This window comes from Vulpes lagopus, chromosome 23, assembly GCF_018345385.1.
Source record: "Vulpes lagopus strain Blue_001 chromosome 23, ASM1834538v1, whole genome shotgun sequence".
Classification (NCBI taxonomy): Eukaryota; Metazoa; Chordata; class Mammalia; order Carnivora; family Canidae; genus Vulpes; species Vulpes lagopus.
In genome coordinates, this window is record NC_054846.1 from 49,523,783 (window position 1) to 49,548,118 (window position 24,336).

At 37.1% G+C, this 24,336-nt stretch overlaps 1 protein-coding gene and 1 non-coding gene across 13 annotated transcripts in view; one reads left to right on the forward strand and one right to left on the reverse strand.

Moving 5' to 3' along the window:
* Positions 1-24,336, forward strand: part of MAST2 (microtubule associated serine/threonine kinase 2) — a 217,768-nt gene that overhangs the window by 106,840 nt on the left and 86,592 nt on the right. For 5 of the 12 annotated variants that reach the window (XM_041738478.1, XM_041738473.1, XM_041738474.1 and 2 more), the window contains exon 5: positions 18,377-18,568. The exons of 6 other annotated variants lie outside the window; for them this stretch is intronic. In XM_041738478.1, coding sequence (XP_041594412.1) covers positions 18,377-18,568 — 192 coding nt within the window. Of the gene's footprint in view, positions 1-15,542; positions 15,839-18,376; positions 18,569-24,336 lie in introns of those variants that run through there. One more of the 12 variants, XM_041738485.1, reaches the window with a different exon arrangement.
* On the reverse strand, positions 11,236-11,342 carry LOC121481729. The gene has a single exon (XR_005985387.1). It is a non-coding gene; the product is annotated as a U6 spliceosomal RNA (small nuclear RNA).

Here is a 24,336-nt window from a genome sequence, read left to right on the forward strand (position 1 = left end):
AAAAGAATTGAGAGAAAATTAAATTCTAAAGCTATTTGTATTTGTTTTTTAAGCTATGGGAGTATTGTATTTTGCTTTTTCTCAATTGGGTCAGCTTTGAATTGCTTCCCTTGCCCAGCTTTATTAGGCAGGCCTCCTTTGGCAATTCCTTTCAAATAGGATTGCTTTTTTTGTTTGTGAATTCCAGCACCAGTACCTAGACCCTACACTTAGGAGTTCAATATAAATAGTGTTTATGTCTGGGACGCGTGAGTGGATCAGTGGTTGAGCGTTTGCCTTCGGCTCAGGGCGTGATTCCAGGGTTCTGGGATCAAGTCCTGCATCAGACTCCCTGCAGGGAGTCTGTTTCTCCCTCTCCATATGTCTCTGCCTCTTTCTCTTTGTGTCTCTCATGAATAAATAAATAAAATCTTTAAAAAAATAGTGTTAAAAAAAACAAAACAAAAAAAAAACAAAAAAAATAGTGTTTATGTCTCTAGTTACTAGATATTCTAGTGTGTATGTCTCTAGTAGAAAGTTAATCTTTTCTGCTACTCACTACAACTTAAGGTAATTATCTTCATATTTCTTGGAATGTCATTGCTTTATTTCTTTGAGGCTATGAGCAGTCCAGTAGAGGTGAAGAACGGACTATAGGAATGAAGAGGTAGCTGAAGCACCTGTCATGGTGTGTGTGTATGTTGCTATTAGTCACTTTTATTCTTAGAGTCCTTGGGAATAGTTATCCTTCTGCATTGTTGGCTAAGTCACTTGAGCAGTGGACTTAGACATCAGATATTGGATGAAAGTAAATACCAGGTGTAAGTAAATGCAATGATAGACAGTGGGCAGAGAGGAGTTTTTGGGGCTCAAGGATATGATGTGTCTAACTTTTCTCATGTGAACCTGACATGTGGAACAGTGTCCTGTACTTTCCTATTCTGATGCAACTTGATGGTATTTGCCTGGATGAATGCTTCTGGAGAATGTACTAAAAAGAGATACCACCTGCTACACATAGAAAACACTTTGTGGGGTATCACTGGTGCCTGATAATAGGGCTATAGTTTCTCTATGGACTTTGAAAATCAGGTAGTTTTAAGGACTCCAAAGGCCAGAGTAATAGCTCTGTGCTACACTTAATAGTATGTCATCTTTTTTAAAAATTGGGCTTAGGTAGGAAATTATTTGACATAAATACTCTATCTGCAGTGGGATTGGCAGAAGTTGGCAGGGATGGAATGATAATTACCACTAATTTCCTAGTGGGAGCCATTGTGTGAAAAAATGGATATATTTTGTCAGTGAGCCATGGGTATGTGGACATAGGACTTGAAAACTGAAAATCTATGAGAGCCCATTTTGTTACTATTATTTTTAGAATTGCTGTTATGCTAATTCTCATCACATTTGTATATCTCTAGACCTCACAGCTATCAATTCACTATAATCTACTTGGATATTTCAGAAACATCTCAACTTTAGCATTTATAAAACTGAAGTCATTGTCTTCCTCAGAAACCTACTCCTCTCTCTTTTTTTTTTTTTTTAAATTTTTGTTTATTTATTTATGATAGTCACACAGGGAGAGAGAGAGAGAGAGGCAGAGACACAGGCAGAGGGAGAAGCAGGCTCCATGCACCGGGAGTCCGACGTGGGATTCGATCCCGGGTCTCCAGGATCGCGCCCTGGGCCAAAGGCAAGCGCCAAATCGCTGCGCCACCCAGGGATCCCAGAAACCTACTCCTCTCATATTCTCTACCTTATTACTAAATGGTGCCACTTTGTGATAGAAAACTATTTTTCTTATTACCTTCTTTTTGCTTATACCTGCAATTCCTTTCTATTCCTCTCAAATATCTCTTAATTTCCTCTACTTCTTTCTACTATCACTCGTATGTCCGTATAGCCTAAGCCATTGTAATTTCTTGCCTCTGTTGTTGCTGTAACTTCCTAACTGGTGTTTCATGTGTAGCATTGCTTAGCCCCAGTCTGTTACCCATCTATCACACAATAGCCAGAAAAAGCTTTTTAAAGTGCAGATTTGATTATTAGATGTTTATGTGAACTTTTTATTACTCTTAGGATCATACCTGTAAGTCTTGACATGGCACATGAAACTAATCTACACAATCTGGTTCCTGTGTTTGTCTCCATATTTTGCACAATGTGTTCCCTGTACCTGGAATGTTTTTCCCCTCATCTTTTCCTTGCTAGTTCCTATATTCTGTCAAGTGTCAGCTTATATCTCACTTTCTTATGAAAGACTTTTCTGACCTCATCCATACCTTGCTGTTCCTAGACTCAGTTGGATTCCCAGAATGTACTTTCATTAAACCCTGTATTTCTCTTTCATAGCTTTTTAACAGCAGTTGTAAATAAAGAATTATTTGTATGTCTTCTTCCATTGTATGATCTATTAGTCTGCTTGGGCTGCCATGACAAAATACCACAGGTTTTGTGACTTCTATAACAGAGATGTATATTCATGGTTCTGGAGGCCAAATGTCCATGATCTCGGTGCCAGCAGCATCATTTTCTGGAGGGGACTCTCTTTCTGGCTTGTAGACACCACCTTCTTGCTTTGTGCTCACATGACCTTTTTGGAAGGAGTCTGAAGAAGAGAGATAAGGGATGTGTATATGAGAAAGATGTTTTTTCCTCTTATAAGGCCACCAGTCCTTTGAGATTCGGGCCCCACACTTATGATCTCATTTACCCTTAATTACTTCCTAAAGACCTATCTCCAAATAGTCACATTGGGTAAGGACTTCAACATATGACTTTGGGGTTAGTGGGGACATCGTTTGGTCCATAGCAGATGGTAAGCTCCATGAGGTCAGGACCATGTTGTATGGCCCTGGGACTAGTATAGAGTTTAACACATAGCAGGCAATCACTTAGGCCTGTTCTTAACATTTGTATAGCCTGGAACAAAAATACAAATGGAGATACAAAGTTGGAGTTTTACATAATGTTAACAACTGTAAAATAAAACATGTTACAAAAAAATGTGTGAACACACTATTGACTAAAAAAATAAATGTGTTAAATGTTGAAATGTATTTGTAAATGGTCACAAAACTGGATTTTTCTGTGGCGAGAAGTCAATTGAACCTAAACTCTACAGAATTTATTTATAATATCTGTAGACAAACTGTATCAATTACAATTACATATACAGAGTTGTAAATAGCTCAAAGGCAATAAAATATTAATATTAATATTATTAAATATTATTAAAATCAAAATAATGTGTTCTCTGAACAATACCCAGGGCTCATCATATCATGTGCCCTGTTTAAAAATTTTTTAAAAAGATTTTATTTATTTATTCATGAAAGACAGAGAGAGAGAGAGAGAGAGAGAGAGAGAAAGGCAGAGACACATGCAGAGGGAGAAGCAGGTTCTATGCAGGGAGCCCGATGTGGGACTCGATCCCGGGTCTCCAGGATCACGCCCTGGGCTGAAGGCAGCACTAAACCCCTGAGCCACCTGGGCTGCCCCCTCCTTATTATTCTTAATCACAAAACAAAGTTGCTCTTACTAAGTTTGGTTTGCTTATTTACATCGGGGTAGCAATAAAGTTAATTTTCCATATAGACAGCAGTTGTAACAGCAGTTGTAAATAAAGAATTATTTGTATGTCTTCTTCCATTGTATGATCTATTAGTCCGCTTGGGCTGCCATGACAAAATACCACGGGTTTTGTGACTTCTATAACACAATTTTTAATTTGCTGGAAATTTTATAAAGAATCTCAGATTGAACTTCTAAAAGCCTCTCTTATTTGTATTTTGAGGCTAGAAAGCCACAGTTAAGAAGCACTTTATCATATTTCATCTGCAGTACTGATTTATTTGGGCAAATTCTTCTTTTCTCAAGATCCCCCAAATATCTTAAGGGTCCTGGACCTTCTGGGAAGTGACTGTCCTTAACCATCTAGAAGGCTGAGCCCTGAAAGCTAGGTACCAGGGCAATTTTCCCTGGGAGGGTTTTGTAAGTACTAGTACCATAAAGTCAGCTGTAGTTTCTTAAAAGTGGCTTAAATAAGTTAACATTGTTCTCAAATATGACATTTCAGGCAAATTCCTTCCTTCCTTCCTTCCTTCCTTCCTTCCTTCCTTCCTTCCTTCCTTCCTTCTTTCTTTTGCAAATCCTTTGTTGTATAGCCTTTTTAAAACAATATTTTAAGGGCATTCAATATAAGAAAATTCAGCAAGATTCAAATCTCACTGGGTAGAGTCTTTGAAAATCAGATATGATTCAGGAATGTTGCATTTTACAAAGGCAAAGATTCCTAAATTTATTAGGGTTTAAGTAGCTTAGAAGGAAGAGAGCAGGCTTCCTTTTCTATCTAGAAAACAGATATTAAGACAATATTCCAAACAAATAACTATTATAATCTCTCATTAGTTCATTTAGGCCTATGTAATTGATTCTTGTTTCACTGGATCTAGTTTAATGGTCTGCTTCTCAACTAAAAAGGGTTCTGGAAATTCTGACTCAGTCCACTGGAATGGTCTGGAAGTTGTCCAATTGTCCAAGCAATGGCTTAGGAGGTCTGTCCTTAAGAGTCCAGTCTTTGAAGTGTCAGTAGTTTGAGATACCTGTTACAGTCCTTTTCCAGGGGGCTCTGAGACAATCCTTTGTTAAAAACACAGACTCTAGCTTCTAGTTGATTATAAAACATTCACACTAGCATCTGTGTAAAACAAAATCTCTCTGTAGGTAACAAAGACTTAAAATAGCTGTGGTCAGTTAATTACTGTTGATTTTTAAATGTGAAAGGTCTAATGAGAGTTCATAACAAGAATAATTCAACTAACCAGGGAATTAAGTTGTTTCTATAGCATACAAAACAAGAATATTAAAGTCAGTTCAAAAATGTTTTAGCAGAGTATCTCTAAGAGTAGTTCTTATCAAAGAAGACAGTGAATATTATAGCTGATGTATAAAATATGAATGTACATAATTTTTGCAGAGGAAAATATCTTGGTATATAGCACATAATAATCTTACGGCATAATGTATATCTCAAGGCTATATATACTAAGGATCTCAAGGAAAAAAATTAGTGAGTCAGGAATAAGTCCTGGATATCTATATTTTTAAATAAAATTACATTTACCTAGAAGATTCAAATTTTAAAAGTAAAATTGTTACTAAGTGAGCATTTTATTTACTTTTTTATTTTTAAAAGTTTATTTATTTACATAATCTCTACACTTAATGTGGGGTTCAAACTTACAACCCAAGATCAAGAGTTAGCATGCTTTTCCGACTGAGGCAGCCAGGTGCTCCCGAAGTAAGCAGTTTGTTTGTTTACTTATTTATTATTTTTAAAAAGAGATATTTATTTATTTATTTATTTATTTATTTATTTATTTATTTATTTATTTATTTATGAGAGACACATAGAGAGAGGCAGAGACATAGGCAGAGGGAGAAGCAGGTTCCTTGCGGGGAGCCTGATGTGGGACTTGATCCCAGGATTCTGGGATCATGCCCTGAGCCAAAGGCAGACGCTTAACCATTGAGCCACTCAGGTGCCCTGCAGGTAAGCAGTTTAAGTAATAAAATGCTAGATTCAAATTTCAAAAGTAAGATTGTAGCCTAGTAAGCATTTAAATCATAACTAAAATTAAGACGAAACACTAAAACTTTTCTTTCCTAAAATCTGGCAAAACACCATCTGGACTCAGAGAAATGTTATACATAATGAGGGCATTGACAAATCTCTGGGAGCTTCCCAGAAATTATACAATTTAAAGGATATTTATATTAATTTTACCTGTATAAATTTAAGCTAGAGAGGGGTGAGTCTTTTCTGATTTGAGAAGTTTTCCCGTGAAACTCATCAGAAGTAAAATATCAAATCTATTTCTTATACCTCTCTGAAATTTGAAAGAACACTTCTTTGTAATTTTTGCAGGGATGCTCTGGGATGCCTCAAAGATAGTCAGTAAAAATATGCTGAAACTTTTATTGTTTTCTATGTTTAGGATCTGATTTTGGGAAGAGAAAACTTAAGAGTTGTCGGTGGAAATACTTAAGATAGGAGTGTTAGTGCTTGAGAAACAATACCTATTTACTTAATGAAGGCAACAATAAAACAATTTAAAATAAACACAGAAGGTAACTAAATTTGAATAATCACAGCTTTTCCATGAAGGGCCTTTGTTTGTTCTCTTAAATAATTAAGGACATTCTAACTCAGCATAAAGCAAAGAAAATGATTCTAGTAAGACACAAAATATTTGCTATCTGGGCATATTACACAGAAAGAAAAGAACAACCTTTAATATTGTAGGCGAAGGTGATAAACTGTAAGCGAAGGAGAGTTAAGCCCATCAAAATTTATTTGATCAATTTATTTATTGAACAAATTTAGCTAAGATTTTAACTAGTTCAAAGCTTTTTAGACTCATGGCATGGTATTATAAACCATGACAAACAAAATTCACTTTCTAAGTTTTGTTTATTCTTTTCCTTCATATTGTGTAACATATTTACATTCTACGTAAGGACAGTTCTTAGGAGGTCATCAAGATCAGATTTAATTTTAAAATAATAGTAAAATGATACTAATATGCAATGCATTTATCATTGCTATCTTCAAATGAATCAATAAGTAAATATTTAAAAATGTCTCAGACTGTCCAGCCAATCACAGTCAACCTGTAGAACCAAGAGAGTTAATAATAAATGTTTTGAGGTGCTAAGTTTTGGGATTATTTATTAAGTAGTGCTTTGGACTGGGTGTTTGTGTCCTCCCAAAGTTCATATGTTGAAGCCTATTTCCCAGTCTTCTGGTATTTGAAGGTTGGGCCTTTGGGAGATAATTAGGCTACCACAACAGTCAATGTGTAGAATATTTTTTTTAAATTTTTTATTTATTTATGATAGTCACACACAGAGAGAGAGAGAGAGAGAGAGAGGCAGAGACATAGGCAGAGGGAGAAGCAGGCTCCATGCACCGGGAGCCCAACGTGGGATTTGATCCCGGGTCTCCAGGATCGCGCCCTGGGCCAAAGGCAGGCGCCAAACCGCTGTGCCACCCAGGGATCCCTGTAGAATATTTTTATTACCCAAAAATATATCTTGTATTGTTTTATAGTCAATTCTCCTTTCACCTCTTGATTCCAGGCAACCACTGATCTGCTTTATGGCACTATAGATTAGTTTTGCCTGTGGCAGAATTTCATATAGTATCTATTCTTTTGTATAGGCTTCCTCATATTTCAGTATGCTTGTTCGTTTTTTTTTTTTAAGAGAAAATAAAATGTGCGCATGGACGCATGCAGTGGGGAGGAGGGGCAGAGGGAGAGAGAATCTTAAGCAGGTTCCATGCCCAGTGCCAGCCCCACATGGGGCTCAATTTCACAACCTGACCTGAAATCAAGAGTTAGACACTTAATAGACTGAGCGACCTCGGCTCCCCTGCTCCTGTTCATTTTAATGCTTAATATTTATTGTGTAAATACACCACTATTTGTTTGATGGATATTTGGGTTGCTTCCAGATTTTGGATATTATGAATAAAGCTACTATGATTATTCATGTATGAGTCTTTTTATGGACATATGTTTTCATTTTGGAGGTATATACCTGAGAGTGGTCAGGCCATGAAAACAGTATCCTAATCATAGCTATTACCAATGGGAGTAACTTAGCCATAAAGAAGCTTAAAACAAAACATGATTATATAGAGGAAAATTAAATTTATAAAAGTAGAGAGTCAACAAAATTCAGATTGCCACTTCAGATTTACCTCTGGAAGTTAAGAGAAGACATTCCTGGGCAGCCCACATGAGGTACACTTAACTCTTTTGGCTCTGTGAGGGAATCCATTGGGCATTTTGGTGGAGGACTTCCAGCATTGTTTAATAGGTAATTTTCCATAAAAGGCAAAATCAGGGGAGTCCCTGGGTGGCTTAGCGGTTTAGCGCCTGCCTTTGGCCCAGGGCGTGATCCTGGAGTCCTTGGATTGAGTCCCGCGTCGGCCTCCCGGCATGGAGCCTGCTTCTCCCTCCTCCTGTGTCTCTGTCTCTGTCTCTGTCTCTGTCTCTGTCTCTGTCTCTGTCTCTCTCTGTCTATCATGAATAAATAAATCTTAAAAAAAAAAAAAAGGTAAAATCATGGCTCTTATCCAGATATAAAATGAAAACATTTAAGGCTAAAAAAACAACTCATCATTAATGAGGGAACCAGCCAATGTTACCGGTTATCAGTGTTTTTCCATTCTCAATTTTTGTATTATTGAAAGTTAGCAAAATATCAAGGATCATAATTAATGCTATTCCCATCTAGGTATTCATTTGTTTGAGCAATAAAGTAAAGGCAAACAATACATAGGTTATTAAAATGTCTGTACTTTTCCATGTCTTTATTTCAGCAAAATCACTGTCGTAATTAAAATTTTAAAATAATAAATGGCATTATCTTTATGTCAATTGTATCTCAGTAAGACTGGGAGAAAAGAATGTTAAATAATTCATTAGGATTTTATATATTGAAATTATATTTTGAATATACTATACTTGGTTAAATGAAACAGTAAAATTTTTAAAAATTGTGTTATTTTGACAACATTGTCAAATTAACAAACTTTCTTGAGCCATTTTGTTTCTTACATTATTTTAAAAAGTTAAGTTCTCTTTATAGGGCATTTATTCTCTGCCCTTTGTAATGGAATTTCATAAATTACTGTTGTCACAGAAGATACTACATAATGTCTTAAATATCATAAGTTGCTATCACTGTTACTGCAATTTCACTATCTCTTAAAAGCAATGTTTAGGGCCATGTAACAGTTCTTAAGATCTTTAATTTTTTCAGTGCTGGGATATTATAAAGAAAACCAAAAATAGCAATATTTTCATACTAAATCTTAATCTGCAGTGGTCCTAGAGTAGTCTGTAGAAAGCAGTTTGAAATTATTTGATGGTAAATCTTCTTTATAGTCATGTATGGTGAACATAATCTAAGGTGGGCTCCCATGGTTTCCTCCTCCTCTTTGGTGTTCACACTTTTGTGTATTCCTCCTCCTTTTGAGTGTGGACAGTACCTGTGACTTGCTTCTAACCAATAGAACATAGTATAGGTGATGAGATATCACTTCTAAGACTGTATTATGGTATATAAGACTTTGTTTAGTTAGTAGACTCACCGTAGAGACTGCACTGGTTTGAGGAAGTAGGCAGCTATGTTGGGAAAGCCCATGTGGTAAAGAATCGTGGTAGCTTCTAAGAGGTAAGGGTGGCCTACAGTTGATATCCAAGCAGCTAGAGCCCTCAGTTTTACACCTCCAAAGAAGTGAATTCAGCCAATTATCTTACTGGGCTTAGAAGTAGATTCTTCCTCAGCCTAGCCTCCCTATGAGAATACAACCCAGGTGACACTGTGCTTGTAGTCTTGTAAGACCCTAAGCAAAGGACCTAGCTAAGCTGTGCTTGAATTTTTGACTCACAGAAGCTGTGAAATAATCATTGTTTATTGTTCTAAGTGGCTACATCTGAGGTAATTTATTATTCAATAGAAAATGAATACATGATACAGATGTACTTTGTACATTTTCTTTTATTTCCTTATATTGCAATGTCACTTTCCTTGTATCTGCTATGTGGAAATTCTTTTGACTAAAATATTTTTAATCTTTTAAAAAGTTCCAAACAGATTTCTTTGGTTTTTGTCCTCTCATCAAATCATAAATGTTAAGTGTATATTTAAGTCTATATAAAGCCATCATATAATTCTTCAGAATGGTTGTACTTTTTTGTACTCACACTAGTGATATTTAGAGTTCATTTGGCCCACGTCCATATTAACACTTGTTATGATCAGACTTTAAATTTTAGACATTCTAGTGGGTATGTAGTGGTACTGCATTGTAGTTTTAGCTTGCATTTACCAGATGAAAAATAATGTTGAGCACGTTCTTCATGTACTTATTGGCTATTTGTTATCTTCTTTTGTGAAATGTGTCCTCAGATCTTTTGCTTACTTAAAAAAATGAATTGTTTGGTTTCTTGTTGTTGTTGTTGTTGTTATTATTATTATTATTGAATTGTAAGAGACATTTATATATTTCAGATACAGATTTTTTGGTCAAATATATTTTGACTATTTTCCTCTGGTCTATGGCTTGCTTCTTCCTTTGAAAGAAATAGAATGATACCTTTCAAAGAGCGAAAGTTCTTTTTTTTTTTTTTTTTTTTTTTTAGAGCGAAAGGTCTTAATTTTGATGTTGTTCAATTTGTGAATTTTTATATTTTACTGTAAATTCAGTTTGTGAGTATTCATCCTCTGTCCAAGAAATCCTTGCCTATCCCGAGATCATGTAGATTTTCTCCAGTGTTTTCTTCTAGAAGTTTTGTAATTTTAGCTTTTATGTTTGGGTCGTAATCCCTTTTTTAAAAAAGATTTTATTTATTTATTCATAGAGACAGAGAGAGAGAGAGAGAGAGAGAGCGAGAGAGAGGCAGAGAGGCAGAGACACACAGGCAGAGGGAGAAGCAGGCTCCATGCAGGGAGCCGAATGTGGAACTTAATCCAGGGTGTCCAGGATCAGGCCCTGGGCTGAAGGCAGGCGCTAAACTGCTGAGCCACCGGGGCTGCCCAAATAATATTATTTTAAGAACAATTCTACTTGCCTTCTATATTGACATTTGCTTTACTTCTTTGAATATAATGGCTTGTTTCCTATTTATTCAGTCTTTTTTTACCACTGATAATTGTATGTATGCTTTTTGTGTGTGGCGAAGTCTGTTCACTTTCATTAGTTTTATTTCTTAGTTTAAGCAGACCAACTTAGTTGTAGATTTTCTATTTCTTTTTTTAAAAGATTTATTTATTTTTCTTTTTAAAAAAGATTTGTTTATTAGAGAGAGAAAGAAAGAATGCACAAGTGGGATGGGTAGAGGCAGAAGGAGAATCTCAAGCAGACTCCATGCTGAGCAAGGAGCCCCACTTGGTGCTTGATCCCATGACCCTGAAATCATGACCATAGCCAAATCAAGAGTTGATGCTTAACCGACTGAGCCACCCAGGCATCCCTATTTCTTTTTCTTAAGCCTCACTTTCCTGCTTTTCTAGCTTTGTCATAATTGTAGCTTATACTCATTATTATAATGAATATAAATGAATATAAATCTATAGGACTTAAAAATAAAATTTAATTGTATTCAGATAGTAGAAGTTTGAAAATATATATACATATATATTTTCAGTTTCTAAAAATATATCACAAAACATAAAAATACAGAATGCTTCATGAATTTATGTCCCATCCTTGTGCAGAGGCCATGCTAATCTTCTCTGTATTGTTCCAATTATAATATATGTGCTACCAAAGCAAGCACAAGTTTGAATATATATTTATAAAAAAAGTGTTAAAAATTGAAAATTTTAATACTTCCAAAGTTATTTTAGTTTTTAAAATATTTTAGAGAGAGCACAAGAGCACAAGCTAGAGGTGGGGCAGAGGGAGAGGGAGAGGGAGAGAATCTTAAACAGACTTCCCGCCAAGTGAGGAGTCCCACCTGGGGCTCAATCTCATGACTCAAGATCACAACCTGCACGAAAATCAAGACTCAGACACTCAGGCAGTTGAGCCACCAGTGCCTCTATTTTTATTTTTAAATATTTAAAATTGTTGGGGTCCCTGGATGGCTTGGTTGAATGTCAGACTCCTGATTTTGGCTGAGGTCATGGTCTTGGGGTCATGGGATGAAAGCCTAGGCTCCGTACTCAGTGAAGAGTCTGCTTGGGGTTGTCTCTTTCTCTCTGCCCCTCCCCTTGCTCACACACTCTCTCTAAAATAAATACATATTTTTTAAAATTTAAGCTAAATTTAAAATTTATGTGATTTCTAGATATATCTAAGTATGTATTTTTATAAAAAACATTTCAATTTTAGCATTAACTGTACAATTATTTGTATAAAAAATTTATTCTGTGGCCTTATATATGTTATGTCTAGACCTGAACATAAGTAAATTTACCAGTAATATAAATTCCTTAATTCTGGAAAATGTTCCCCAGTTGCCATTTGTTCTGTTATGAATACTGAGCTAAGTGATGAATATTTTTCAAACCATGTATTAGAACAGAAAGAAATCAAGTAAATAGTTATTTGGCTGTTTTGGAACCAGTACTTGTATAAGCCAAGAAATCTATTACATTCATCTTACCGGAGAGGAGAAAGGATTTGACAGGTTAATTAATTAGTCTTTTTGCTTACTCCTGAGGCCATTTGCTGTTCAAATATTTTATAATCTCAGCAGAGTTCTTTTAGAAGATTGCAGTTTCTTGGTCTATAACAGCAATCTGACATAGTTGTCTTCTTAAAAAATACATAGGAAGAAAAATGTGGGCAAGTATTTTCCTGGGGTTTAAATAGTGTAAATCAAGAGAATGGATTTTTAGAGTTCCACTTTGTCAGTGCAATACTCCAGATCACAAGTGTGACAGAGGCAACCCATTTCTCTAGTGAATTTATTTATTTATTTATTTATTTATTTATTTATTTATTTATTTATTATTTTTAAAGACTTATTTATTCATTTATGATAGAGAGAGAGAGAGAGAGAAAGAGAGAGAGGCAGAGACACAGGAGGAGGGAGAAGCAGGCTCCACGCCGGGAGCCCAATGCGGGACTTGATCCCGGGACTCCAGGACTGCGCCCTGGGCCAAAGGCAGGCGCCAAACCACTGAGCCACGCAGGGATCCCCGAATTTATTTTTTATGTTTGTTATTTTGCAGAACTGCTAGAGTGGGAAGTCCATGGTAGAGACTTTTCTTGCCTGGCCCTAAGGGTCATAGTGCATTCGATAAATAGTTGTTGTGTGAGCACATAAGAAAAGGTTGATGCTTAATTTTTCATACCTCAAATTGTTGAGTGCTGTCCAATGCCAGGGAAATGTTAAGCTTTCCTAGTGCTGACAAAGTTAAAGGAATATTGGCACAAATGTATTATAATGCCAGTAAGTTTAAAGAAAGTGCTCTGTGTGAGCATGTGTTATAAACCCTAGGAATAAGAGTGGTATCTTCTTTGGGTCAGATGAAGGACATAAGATATGACTTTCATCTCTAAAAATCAAATATTTTCTAACCTTTAGCATTATTTAAGAAGCTCCATGCTTTCTCTCCTCTCCCGACTAGAGAGAAATTTATTTGCTATTGTCAGAATCTTCTGCTGAAGGATATTTATAGTGCAGTGGTTCATAACATTGATTCTAGAGAGTATTTCAGTTCACCAACTTGGCTGAACACAGGAATACTTCTAGCTAGCATAATTCATATGTAGGGTAACTAGGTGCAGATATATTGAGGAAAGGATACTTTCCCCTTTACCACTCTTTTAAGATTTTAACCTCTTTGTGCTTTTTTTTTTTTTTTTCAAATAATGAGAATAATAAAAGCACATATATCATAGGACTGTGATGAAAACTACCTTGGTGTTATGTGTAGAGTGCTTATAATAAAATCTAGTACATAATAAGTACTTACAAATGTTGGATACTATTATGTCATCATTATTACTATTACTATTAATCAGGAGAATGAGCTTGGATATTAGAGAATGGATCATGCTGAGTAGAAATTTAGGGCCTGGTCTTAATTGTATGGCCTTGGCTTGGGATGGGGATAGACCATGGCTGGTTTTTTAGTTGTGGGAGTGTGGGCTTTTGTGACTGACATTGGTAATATCATAAAACTTTCCCAAAGTGGGACTCAGGACTTGCTGAGAAGTTGTAGATTTCTGAGAATGTTTACATTTTCATTAGGTCTTATATAGAGAGCAGGGGATTCTGAGACAGGAGCTATGAGAGCCAAGTGATTAGACTGTTATGTAAGAGGAAAAGTGAGTGTCCATAAGCTACTAGGTGAGAGGGAGTTTGTTTGGGATGAGAACAGAGGCTTTCAAATTTTTTAGACACAATAAGAACTGTTTTGTAAAATGAATATATTTGTGACGTCTGTTATTGATAATACATATAAATATACAAGGGCAACCACACGTGATGGGCTACAATGTAAAATCTATTTTTTATTAAGGGCCAAAGTCTAAAAAATTTAATAATGAAGGATAAGCTACTTAACTTCTGTATACTTTGTTTTCCCCATCTATAGAATTCTGTTATTTTCTATTCTATTTCATTGTTTCCCTTTTAAGAAAATGTTGTTCCTGACTTCTTAAATTCATTTTATCAGTTACGAGAGTAGTGACCTGGGAATCCCTGGGTGGCTCAGCGGTTAAGCGCCTGCCTTTGGCCCAGGGCGCGATTCTGGAGTCCCAGGATCGAGTCCCATGTGGGGCTCCCAGCATGGAGCCTGCTTCTCCATCCTCCTGTGTCTCTGCCTCTCTCTCTCTCTCTCTCTCTCTGTCTGTCATAAATAAATAAATAAATCTTTAAAAAAAAAAAAGAGTAGTGACCTGCAGTTGAGAAAGTATTGGTTGGGGTATAAATTAATCCTTTGAATATTACCTTAGAAAAAGTTTGACCTACTTTGTCACCTAAATAAATGAGAGGAGCCCTTCAGAGTTGACAAGTGCTCTGAAGCAGGGGACCAAGACATTTGCTTACTCTGGTTCCCTTAGCTCCACTTGATCACTTGGCTTTACACTTGGTTTTCTTCAGGCTATGATGTTTTTATCAGATGGTTTCTTGTGTTTGGGCTTATCTCCTCCTCAACATTGGAGCTAGCTCCTGGAGGGCAAGAACTATAATAATAGCTAATACTTCTATAGCACTTCCTCTGTGCTAGGCACTTTTCTGTTTTACATATATTAATCTTCACCACAACCTACATATTAGGTACCTTAAATTATATTCATTCTACAGATAGAGAAAATAAAGCATATAGAAGTTAAGTAGCTTACCCTTCATTAGAGTTCTTCTGTAGCATACCATAATGTCTTGTGTAACATCTGCCAAACAGATGATTCCATTAATAGTTACTAACTGAAATTAAACCAAATAGTTTCTGGGCTTATTTTCTTAGCTATCTTATGGCTTTTCTCACTACAAGGTTATTCAAGTGACTAGAGAATAATAAAAATTGAATTAAAAACGATACTGAACTTTGTCTAAGGAAGGAATACAGAGTTTATTTAAATTGGTCAAATTCAGAATTTGAATAATGGCTTTGCTTTGAGCCCTAACATTAAGACTATCATTCTCCACCTTCCATGGGTTTGAGAATGAATAATGTTACAGAAATGCCCACATATTCTTAGCTCCTTAATTTACTGATTTGGGATCTTAGTATGCTTTCTTCCAATCCCCTACCCACTGCAACAGCTGTTTTATACTGGCCCATGCCTCCAGAGTTAATGGTATTTCTGTCACACTGTGAGTTTTCAAGTTGGTATGTTCAATTTTTGCCAGAGTTTTCACTGCTACCAGGCCTCAAGGTTGGAGGTTGCAACTGACTTGTGGGGGAGGGAGTTTGGTGCTTGTCAGTGAGGAGGAACAAGGTGCTCTCCGAGGCTCTGATTTGTTACAGGCTAAGTGTGAATGATGTCAGGCAGATCAGGGGACAGCTGATTCATTTGGGATCTGGGACTCCTCACTACGCCTCACTGCTGCCTCCTGGGCCCTTAGGTCTTTTGCGGTGGGGGTTGGGGGAGATTCTGAATATTGTGTTTTTGAAGAACACAATATGTACTTTAATTTTTCTCTTGAGTTTGGGAAGCCTTTGTAGGTTTCCTTTGGCTTATAGACTGCAAACCCCTTGTGTGAAAGAACTTCCTGCCAAGACTCCCGAGTGTGAGAGGTCAAAAGCTTTGAGTAGCCAGGAAAATGATGAAACGGAGGAGAGAGAGACTGGGAGCACCATGTCTACGGATTCAGTAAGGAGGCTGGGGTCTCTGAGTGGAAACTGGCAGATGTCAGAACAAGAACTAATGCCAACTAACTTTCATTTGCTTGGATAAAGATTGCTTTGGAGATGCCTGTCAGAAAGAGGGCTGAGCAGGCTTCACAAATTCAAGGTCAAAACACTGGTCCCTGGCAGGGGCCTATGGGGCTTCTAATTATGAAAACTGAGTTAGATACCATTTTGGGGGTGCTTAGGTACCTGGGGAACTGGGTTATAATGAAGAACTTTGTTTCCTGCCTTGAAAGCAGATGTGTATTTAAACCTTGTGTCACAGCTGCATATATAAGCCCCATGAATGGGAGAAACAAATGGAAATGAAAGTTATCTTCTCCTAGGACTAGAAAGGGTATTGTGTTTCTGCCCCTGGCCTGTTAGCTCAGGCTGTCAGATCTGCCCTTGCAGAAAGCCTGAGTCCTTTAGGGTGTGACCTGAATTTTATTTCTGTGTTGGGCCAATATAGAAATAAAATAGAAATAGAAAAATACTTAGCGAAGGATTTCAAGGCTGGGGAATGGAGGAAGGCTTCCACTTCAGGGTAGCTTTTCCAAGAGCTGCTCAGGCTTATTTAATGAAGAAGTGCAGAGTGAATTGATCAGCAAAGTAGGGAACCAGGGAACCAAGTGTCCAAGAATCCATTCCACCTTGGGGATCTGTCTTGAGCTGCTTTTGTGTAACTCACAGGGTGTGTCCTTTGGAGTTTCTTCCTCTAAATGTCAGTGCCTACCTGGAGACAGCGTGGTATACTTGAATAGACACACTTCTTCAGTGGGCTTCCTTTGGCCCTTCCATGTTAGTGGATGCCCATTGATTGAATTGATGACTCTACCAGACCTTGGAAGACTGGACTTGTTTGAAGTATATAATTGGAAAGAATGGCTTACGTTTAAAAAATTGTTTCTTCTCCTACTAAGACTGAAAGTTAAAGACCATAAAAAAGAAGCTTCATGAACTAATGTGTCATTTAAAGTGAAGAGGGTTTTTTGACAAAATTGTAAATTTTTTACATTAAGTTTGTAGTTTAAGAGAACATAAACAGTCAAAATCATGCTCCCCAAATGTTGTTGGTGCACTGCTCCTGGTAATCATTGTATCTATTTTAGTGACTTTGAATTTAGCTTAGGAAAATTCTCCCCGAGGAGCTAGTAAGTAGTTTATAAATCACCTTTCTTTTTTCAATGGTCTTTTAAAAACTCTAGCCTCAAAGTATAACCAGTTTGTAGAGTGGTAATTACTAGCAAATAGAGAATGAGATTTGGTTTTCATAGATTTATAACCTTAATTTTATATTCATTAAAATAGCTAAGCCTCATTTTATGTGATAAGATTTGAGACTCCAAAATTTTGTATTTAAGTTAATAAGAACTGTCTTATTGTATGTTCTAATTAGCTCTGGCTTATATGTACTACGGAGCTGATTTTTGAAATAGTGCTTTAGAAAAGTGAAAATTCTTTTTGAAAATGAGAAATTAATGCAAAATTGGTATTTTTAGTTCTTGTAATTTATATTTATATGTTGAGTTTGTGGAAATTCAGGCACACTTGTAATTTAAAATAGTTTTCTGCCCTCTGCTTTTCTGTCCTCATATTACTCATCTGAGAAATATGTTTGGAGCTAGCTAAAGGGATAGTTAGTAGGAAGGTAAAGATTTCCTTTGAACATATGTAATTAGTTTCAAGTAAAATGTCAGTGTATACAAACAGTAATAGTACAGGAAACTAACATTTTTAAACAGGTGCTTAAGTGATACTTAGGTTTTTTAATCTTTGAAATGAAATATTGTGGCTATGGTATTTGTATAGAAAGCCATGCTCCTACCAAAGCAAATTAAATGCTGTGCATCTGTTAATTATTTTTTGTCATCTGGGATGTATCAATCAATGATCAGCAAAATAAAGATCCATATTAACCATCTGTTTTCAGTCTAATGTTATTTACTTAATAGTCTTCATTAGGACTTAACACATCAAGATGGTTAGGTTGTTTTTAGGGGAAAAAAAGTAAACTAAAAAACTAAAATTTAAGTAGAAGCAAAATTTATTATACAGAATTAAGTGATGTTATTTGTTGTACTCATTAGGCAAAAGTTAGCTAATAAGTTGGTATTGTGGTAGATATAATCTATTAGTGTTTTACTTTTATGGATATACACATCTCTCTAGGAAGTTTTAGTCATTGAACACAAAATATTACTTCTATTGTTTGCTAATTTATGAATTGTAGTAGATTTGCAATATTTTTCCAGGAGCCAATTCTAAATACTTAGAATACCCAAAGTTTAAATTTTTGGTTTTAATTCTATGGATTAAATTTTAGTCTTGATGGTCCTTCTGTGCCAACATTGCACTGAGGCATTATTTGAGAATAATTTTTGACCTTTTCTTTTCTTTTCTTTTTCTTTTTTTTTTTTTTTTTGAGACTTTTGCTTAAACTAACCCACTTTGAATATGTTCCTTTTTGGTTGAGAAATTATCTCTGACCCTGCTTTTTTCTACTGTGATACGTTGTCAGAATCTCTACTCTTTGCCGAGGATCTGAAGTAAACCAGCACATGTTTTCACCCACATCAGCTCCAGGCCTGTACTTCACTAAAATCCCATTTAGTGCTGATTGTGCCCTGGCTACTCCTCTTGCCTTTTTCCTGAACCCACAAGCTCATAGCAGTCCTGGCAGTCCCTGTTCCAGCCGCCCGCTGCAGTGGAGGTAAGGAAACCTGCTGTGACGTGAATGTGGGCCTTGGTGATTGCTTTTGGCCTAGTAGGTAAAACCCAAACCTTTTTCCTTAATAATGGGGAGAAACTGAATGAAAGTTATAGAGAGAATAAGAGGAATTTCAGAGATTTTGCTATATTTAAAATTCATGAGAAAGAGGGATAGCATATCAGTAGTTAGACAGTTATGTGCCCATTGTAACTGTTGGGCAGCCTTGTGACCACTGCACAGAAGCAGAGCATGCCGGAATGCCAGACCTCTCTAAGGTGAGCTAGTCCAAATGCCACATTTTAGGCAACAGAAAAATTCGATTCTGCAATAGGGTAAGTGATTTGTTCAGATTGCTGAAAATAACCCTGTTTTTCTCCTTTCTTTCTGCCTTTTTATATAGTCACCATTTAAATACATGCTATGTGCTAGACACTGTTTTAGGCACAGAGAACAAAAGAGTGGGTGCAAAGAGCTAAAGTTCATGCCCTCAGAAGAGCTTAGATTCTAGTGGAGGGAGACAAATTAATGAGTGAAAGTATAATAGATGGACATATGTGATATTGAGAAAATGAAGTAGGTTGAGGAGAGTAGGGAAATGTGAGGCCCAGGGCTTGGCATTTTATATAAGATGGTCAAGGAGGGTCCTTACTCATAAGTTGACCATGAGCAAAGACCTGAAGGAAAGTTACAGAGCCATAATAGAGATATCTGGAGAAGAGTGTTTCAGACAGGGGCACTTGGGTGGCTCAGTGGTTGAGTGTCTGCCTTCAGCTCAAGTTGTGATCCTGGGGTCCTGGGTTGGAGTCCTGCATTCATGCTCCTTGCAGGGAGCCTGCTTCTCCCTCTACATATGTCTCTTCCTCTTTCTGTCTGATGAATAATGAATAAATAAACAGGATCTTTAAATTAAAAAAAAAAAAAAGAGTATTTCAGACAGAGGTAACACTAAGTGCCAAAGACCTGATCTAAGAGTTGTCTTCATGTGTTCTTTGTTCAGCAAAGTCCAGTGAAGCTCATGTGGAATGAGTTAAGGGGTAAGAAGTGGGAAATGAGGTCTGAGACATAGTGAGAAGCCAAATGGAATAGGGCGCTAAATTCATTATAAGGATTTTTGTTTTTTATGCTGAGTAACATGAGAAGCTGTTGGAGGGTTTGAAGCAGAAGAATGTTATGATCTGACTTAAATCACAAGGCTATAGTTCTCTGGCTATAGTTAGAAGGCTATAGTCCTCTGGCTATAGTTAGAAGGCTACTGGTATAACCTAGGTAAGACTCAATGGTTATTTGAGCCCCAGGTGATACAGGTGGTAAGAAGTGGTCAGATTTGAGGATGTATTTTGGAAGTAGAATTGATAGGATTTGTTGATGGATTAGATGGCAGAGCTTGAGAAAAAGATAAGTGAAGGATAAATAAAAATTGGAAGTTGAACAGCTAGAAAATTGGAAGAACCATGAACTGAGACTGGGAAACTGTAAGGGATAGCTGGTTAGGCATTCAGTTAAAGACAGATGAAGTCTGGGCTGAAGATATATAAGGAACTGTCAGTGTGTCAGTGAAACAAATGATTAGATTTATGAGATCATCCAGTGAATGTCTATTGATAAAGAAGGAAGAAGTGTCAAAGGATTGAGTCCTGAGGTCATCTGGCTTTAAGAGATTGGGAAGATGAGGAACCAGCAGAGAAGAGGCTGAAAAGGTGTGGGGCTTTTTAGGAATGTGAAGAATCAGGACAGAGGTATCTTGGAAACCTTTTTTCAAGAAGAAAAGTATATTTGATTAGTAGGTATTTATTAAGATTTTGTTATGCAAAAACAAAAACAAAAAACCCCGGGAAAACTAGAAATTTGAGTAGAAGCAAAACTTATTATATAAACTTAAGTGACATTATTTGGTATAGGAGCTCAAATTCCACAAATGTTTTTAGGGCAGTGTTAGATGGACACAGGACAATGTTGGAGGCTGACTCCTCCTGAAGTCACCAAGGTACTTGGAATTGCTGTGTGATGCTGAGTGAGACTACGTTGAGTAGCACCCACAACCTAAGTTGTGCCCCTTTTTGGCACAGGACCTAAAGTACTATGTCTTCACACCTGTGATCTTAGGACACACAACCTAAAGCAATGTCTTGTAGCTTAGGGCTTGAAAACTTCTTAAATTTTATGTTACATTTTTCCCCCTAGGCTTGTTCATGTGTCTGGCCACTGTGTTAGTGTTTCATTCCATTCTTTTGTATCTGTCCCATGCCAAGTACCAATTCAGTGATACAGCAAGATAATTTTACCTTTTTGTTTGCTGCATATGTTTGTATTTCTTTAAACATTTTTGAATTTTATTCTGGGATGCAGTTATATTATTTGGAAATAGTTTGCTCCTTTCAAGGATTACTTTCTGGCTTTGTTAGGTATGCCCAGAGCAGCATTTGGGGCTAATATTTCCTTAATTCTTTTTTTTAAAAAACATTTTATTTATTTATTCATGAGAGAGAGGCAGAGACATAGGCAGAGGGAGAAGCAGGCTTCCTCCGGGAGCCCGATGCAGGACTCGATCCCAGGACTCTGGGATCACAACCTGAACCAAAGGCAGACACTCAACCACTGAGCCACTCAGGAGTCCCTAATTTTTCCTTAATTCTGAGGCAGTGCTTTCTGAGTACTCTATTCGATGCCTGTGCATTTTGAGTTTTTTTCCCCCACTCATGTTGGTGGGGACACGATCTCTTCCTGGCTCTATGTGAGCTCTGGAGAGTTTACTGGCTACTCATTTTCTTGGATAGTTTTCTTACCCACATCACCTAGCTGAAAACTCAGGAGGAACCCCCATGCTGAGCTCTCTCTTTATAGCTCTCACCTTTCTAGTACTCTGCCTTCCATATTTTAGACATCTTAACCCTTCTTCCCGCAGCTCCCCGCTCCCCCAAGCTTCTCAGTTCTGACTCTTCAGCTCATGTACACAGCTTGGCTTTTTGGGTACTCCCTATGATGCTTCTTAGAAATACTCTCCAGGGGCAGCCTGGGTGGCTCAGCGGTTTAGCACCGCCTTCAGCCCAGGGCCTGATCCTGGAGACCCTGGATCGAGTCCCACGTCAGGCTCCCTGTGTGGAGCTTGTTTCTCCCTCTGCCTCTCTCTCTCTCTCTCTCTCTCTCTCTGTGTGTGTGTGTGTCTCATGAATAAATAAATAAAATCTTTGGGAAAAAAAAAGGTCTTCTATCAAAACAAAACAAAACAAAACAAAAAAACCCCAACTCTCCAGGCAGTAAGCTAGGGCAATCTTAGGACTTACTTTGGGGCAATTTTAGGACTTACATTATATGTTTCCCTTCTGTAAAATGTCTAAAAGCTATTGTTTCACATGTAGCATTTTGTTTTGTTTTTACTTTTTGAGGCACAAGGGTGAATCTGGTCTCTGTTTCCCCATCATGGCAGGAAGCAGAAATCCAATCTTCCTAATATTTTGAACTCCTGCTTCCATTATCAGAAGTGAAGATTGCTTCATGAGATTATTGGTAGATTGATTCACACATTAAATAAAACTAGTAGAAGCAGTACAGGCTCTTTATTTGTTTCATGCTTAGTCAAGAAAAGTTGAGAAATGAAGCAACAGAAGAATAAGGATAGGTAGAATTTGCCAAGCACTTACTATGTGCTGAGCATTTTTCTAATCCTCAGAATACCTCGATGAGATGGTAATACAAGTCTATTTTATTGATAAAGTGGGTAATCCAAGTAGATCAATTTATAGATAAGGCACTGTGGTTGATACAGAGGTTAAAGAGATTATTAATAAGCCGTAGAAACTGGCATTCATTCCCACAGAATCTTATTACAGTTTCTGTGTTCTTAAACCCTCTGCTGTAAGGTTTCTGATAGAACATGTGCTATTTTGTATTTAGTTAAAAAACTAACAAACTGCGGATTTAATAGCTCCCAGTTACCATCCTAAGCATTTAAAAATTTGAGGTCACTCAATCCTCACACCACTTCTGTGAGGCAGGTATTATTATTATTATGCTCATTTTGCAGATGCGAAGATCAAGGCACAGAGAGGTTAAATAAATCACTCAAAATGAAACAGCTGGTAAGTGGCAGAATTGGGAGTAAAACCTAGGCCATCTGGTTTCAGAGATCATATTCTTTTTTTTTTTTTTCATATTCTTTTTTAAAAGATTTTATTTATTTGAAAGAGAGAGAGAGAGAGTACAAGTGGGTGGAGGGAGAGGGACAAATGGAGAGGGAGAAGCAAACTCTCCACTGAGCAGGGAGACAGACTTGGGGCTCCACCCCAGCATCCGGGATCATGATCTGAGCAGAAGGCAGACGCTTAACCAACTGAGCCACTCAGGTGCTCTGAGATCATATTCTTAATAATTGTATTGTTCTGCTTTTCCATCTAAGATACTTCATTAATGCAATGTAATATATTCTGAGTCTATATTATTTTGCAGCCCCAGGTTTTCTCTTTCCAAAAGACATGTTCATGACATTCTTTACTAAATTTCCCCATAGCGGGGATAGGGATTGGTATTTCACAGTCCATTATCACTTCCAGGCCCCTGCCTTTATACCTTCTTTCTTGTCTTAGGCTTAATTTATTAATCTTTTACCTTCGCCCATTGCTGTCATCCACTAATTTAGTTTTTGTTCTGTCTATTCACATTCAGAGCCTAGAGCAGCACCAGTGAGCAAATTCTACAAAATCCTTACTATGTAGATATGTTTATTGAATATTGCTGTTATTAAGCAATTGAGCAAATAGAAGCTGAAAGAAGAGAAAAATGATTCTAGCGAAAAATGTGAAGAACTAAAAATTGAGAGCTACTGGCAGTGAATTTGACCTCCATTTAAAAATAGATGATCCAAGGAATGCCTGGCTGGTTCAGTTGGTGGAGCGTGCAACTCTGGATCTCAGGGTGTTAGGCTTGAACCCCATGTTGGGTGTAGAGATTACTTAAAAATGAAATCTTTAAAGTAAATAAGTAAATAAATAAAAATAGACGACTCAAGAGAGGGAACTAGGATTTGTAACACTGCCATCTTGCAGTGGCCATATTGAATTGTCCTTTATTGTCATGGAGGATAACTATTGTTATGGGCTGACTTGTGTCCTTAAAATTCGTATGTTGAAGTTATAACCCCCAGTACCTATCGTGTGACTGTACTTACAGATAGGGACTTTAGGTTAAATGAGGTCATTGGGGTGGACCCTGATACGAATGGTGCCCTATAAAGAGGGGACTTAAAACGGAGACACAGAGAAGACAGCCATTTACATGCCAGATGGTGAGGTCTCAGAAGAAACCAACCCTACTGACACCTTCTAGCCTCCAGAACTGTGAGGAAATAAATATCTTCTGTTTAAGCCACCTGGTTTATGGTACTTAGTTCTGGCAGCCCTAGCAAACTAATAGAGCTAGTGAGGCTTTTTGGCTGCTTTGCCCTAAAGGGCTAGAGAATAGTATCCCTTTGCATGTTTGTTAGAACTGGCCCTGCTCAGAATCTTAACCTTCCTTATTGACTGCATCTTAGTGATATGCTTAGAACCTTACAGATTATTGCTCATAACAATTTGAAGAACAGTCAAGGCACAGTTTTAAAATGATGCCCACTCTGTACTACATTTCTGTTTGTTCCTTGATGAGAAAGGATAGATGGGTCTGTTTTAGTCAAGCCTGATGGTGGCTCTTAAATATCTTAGATGGGTCTGATCAACCTTAAGAGGCATCATAAATATGATAATGATTTGGGTTGAACTAATTAGCTTGTAACCTTT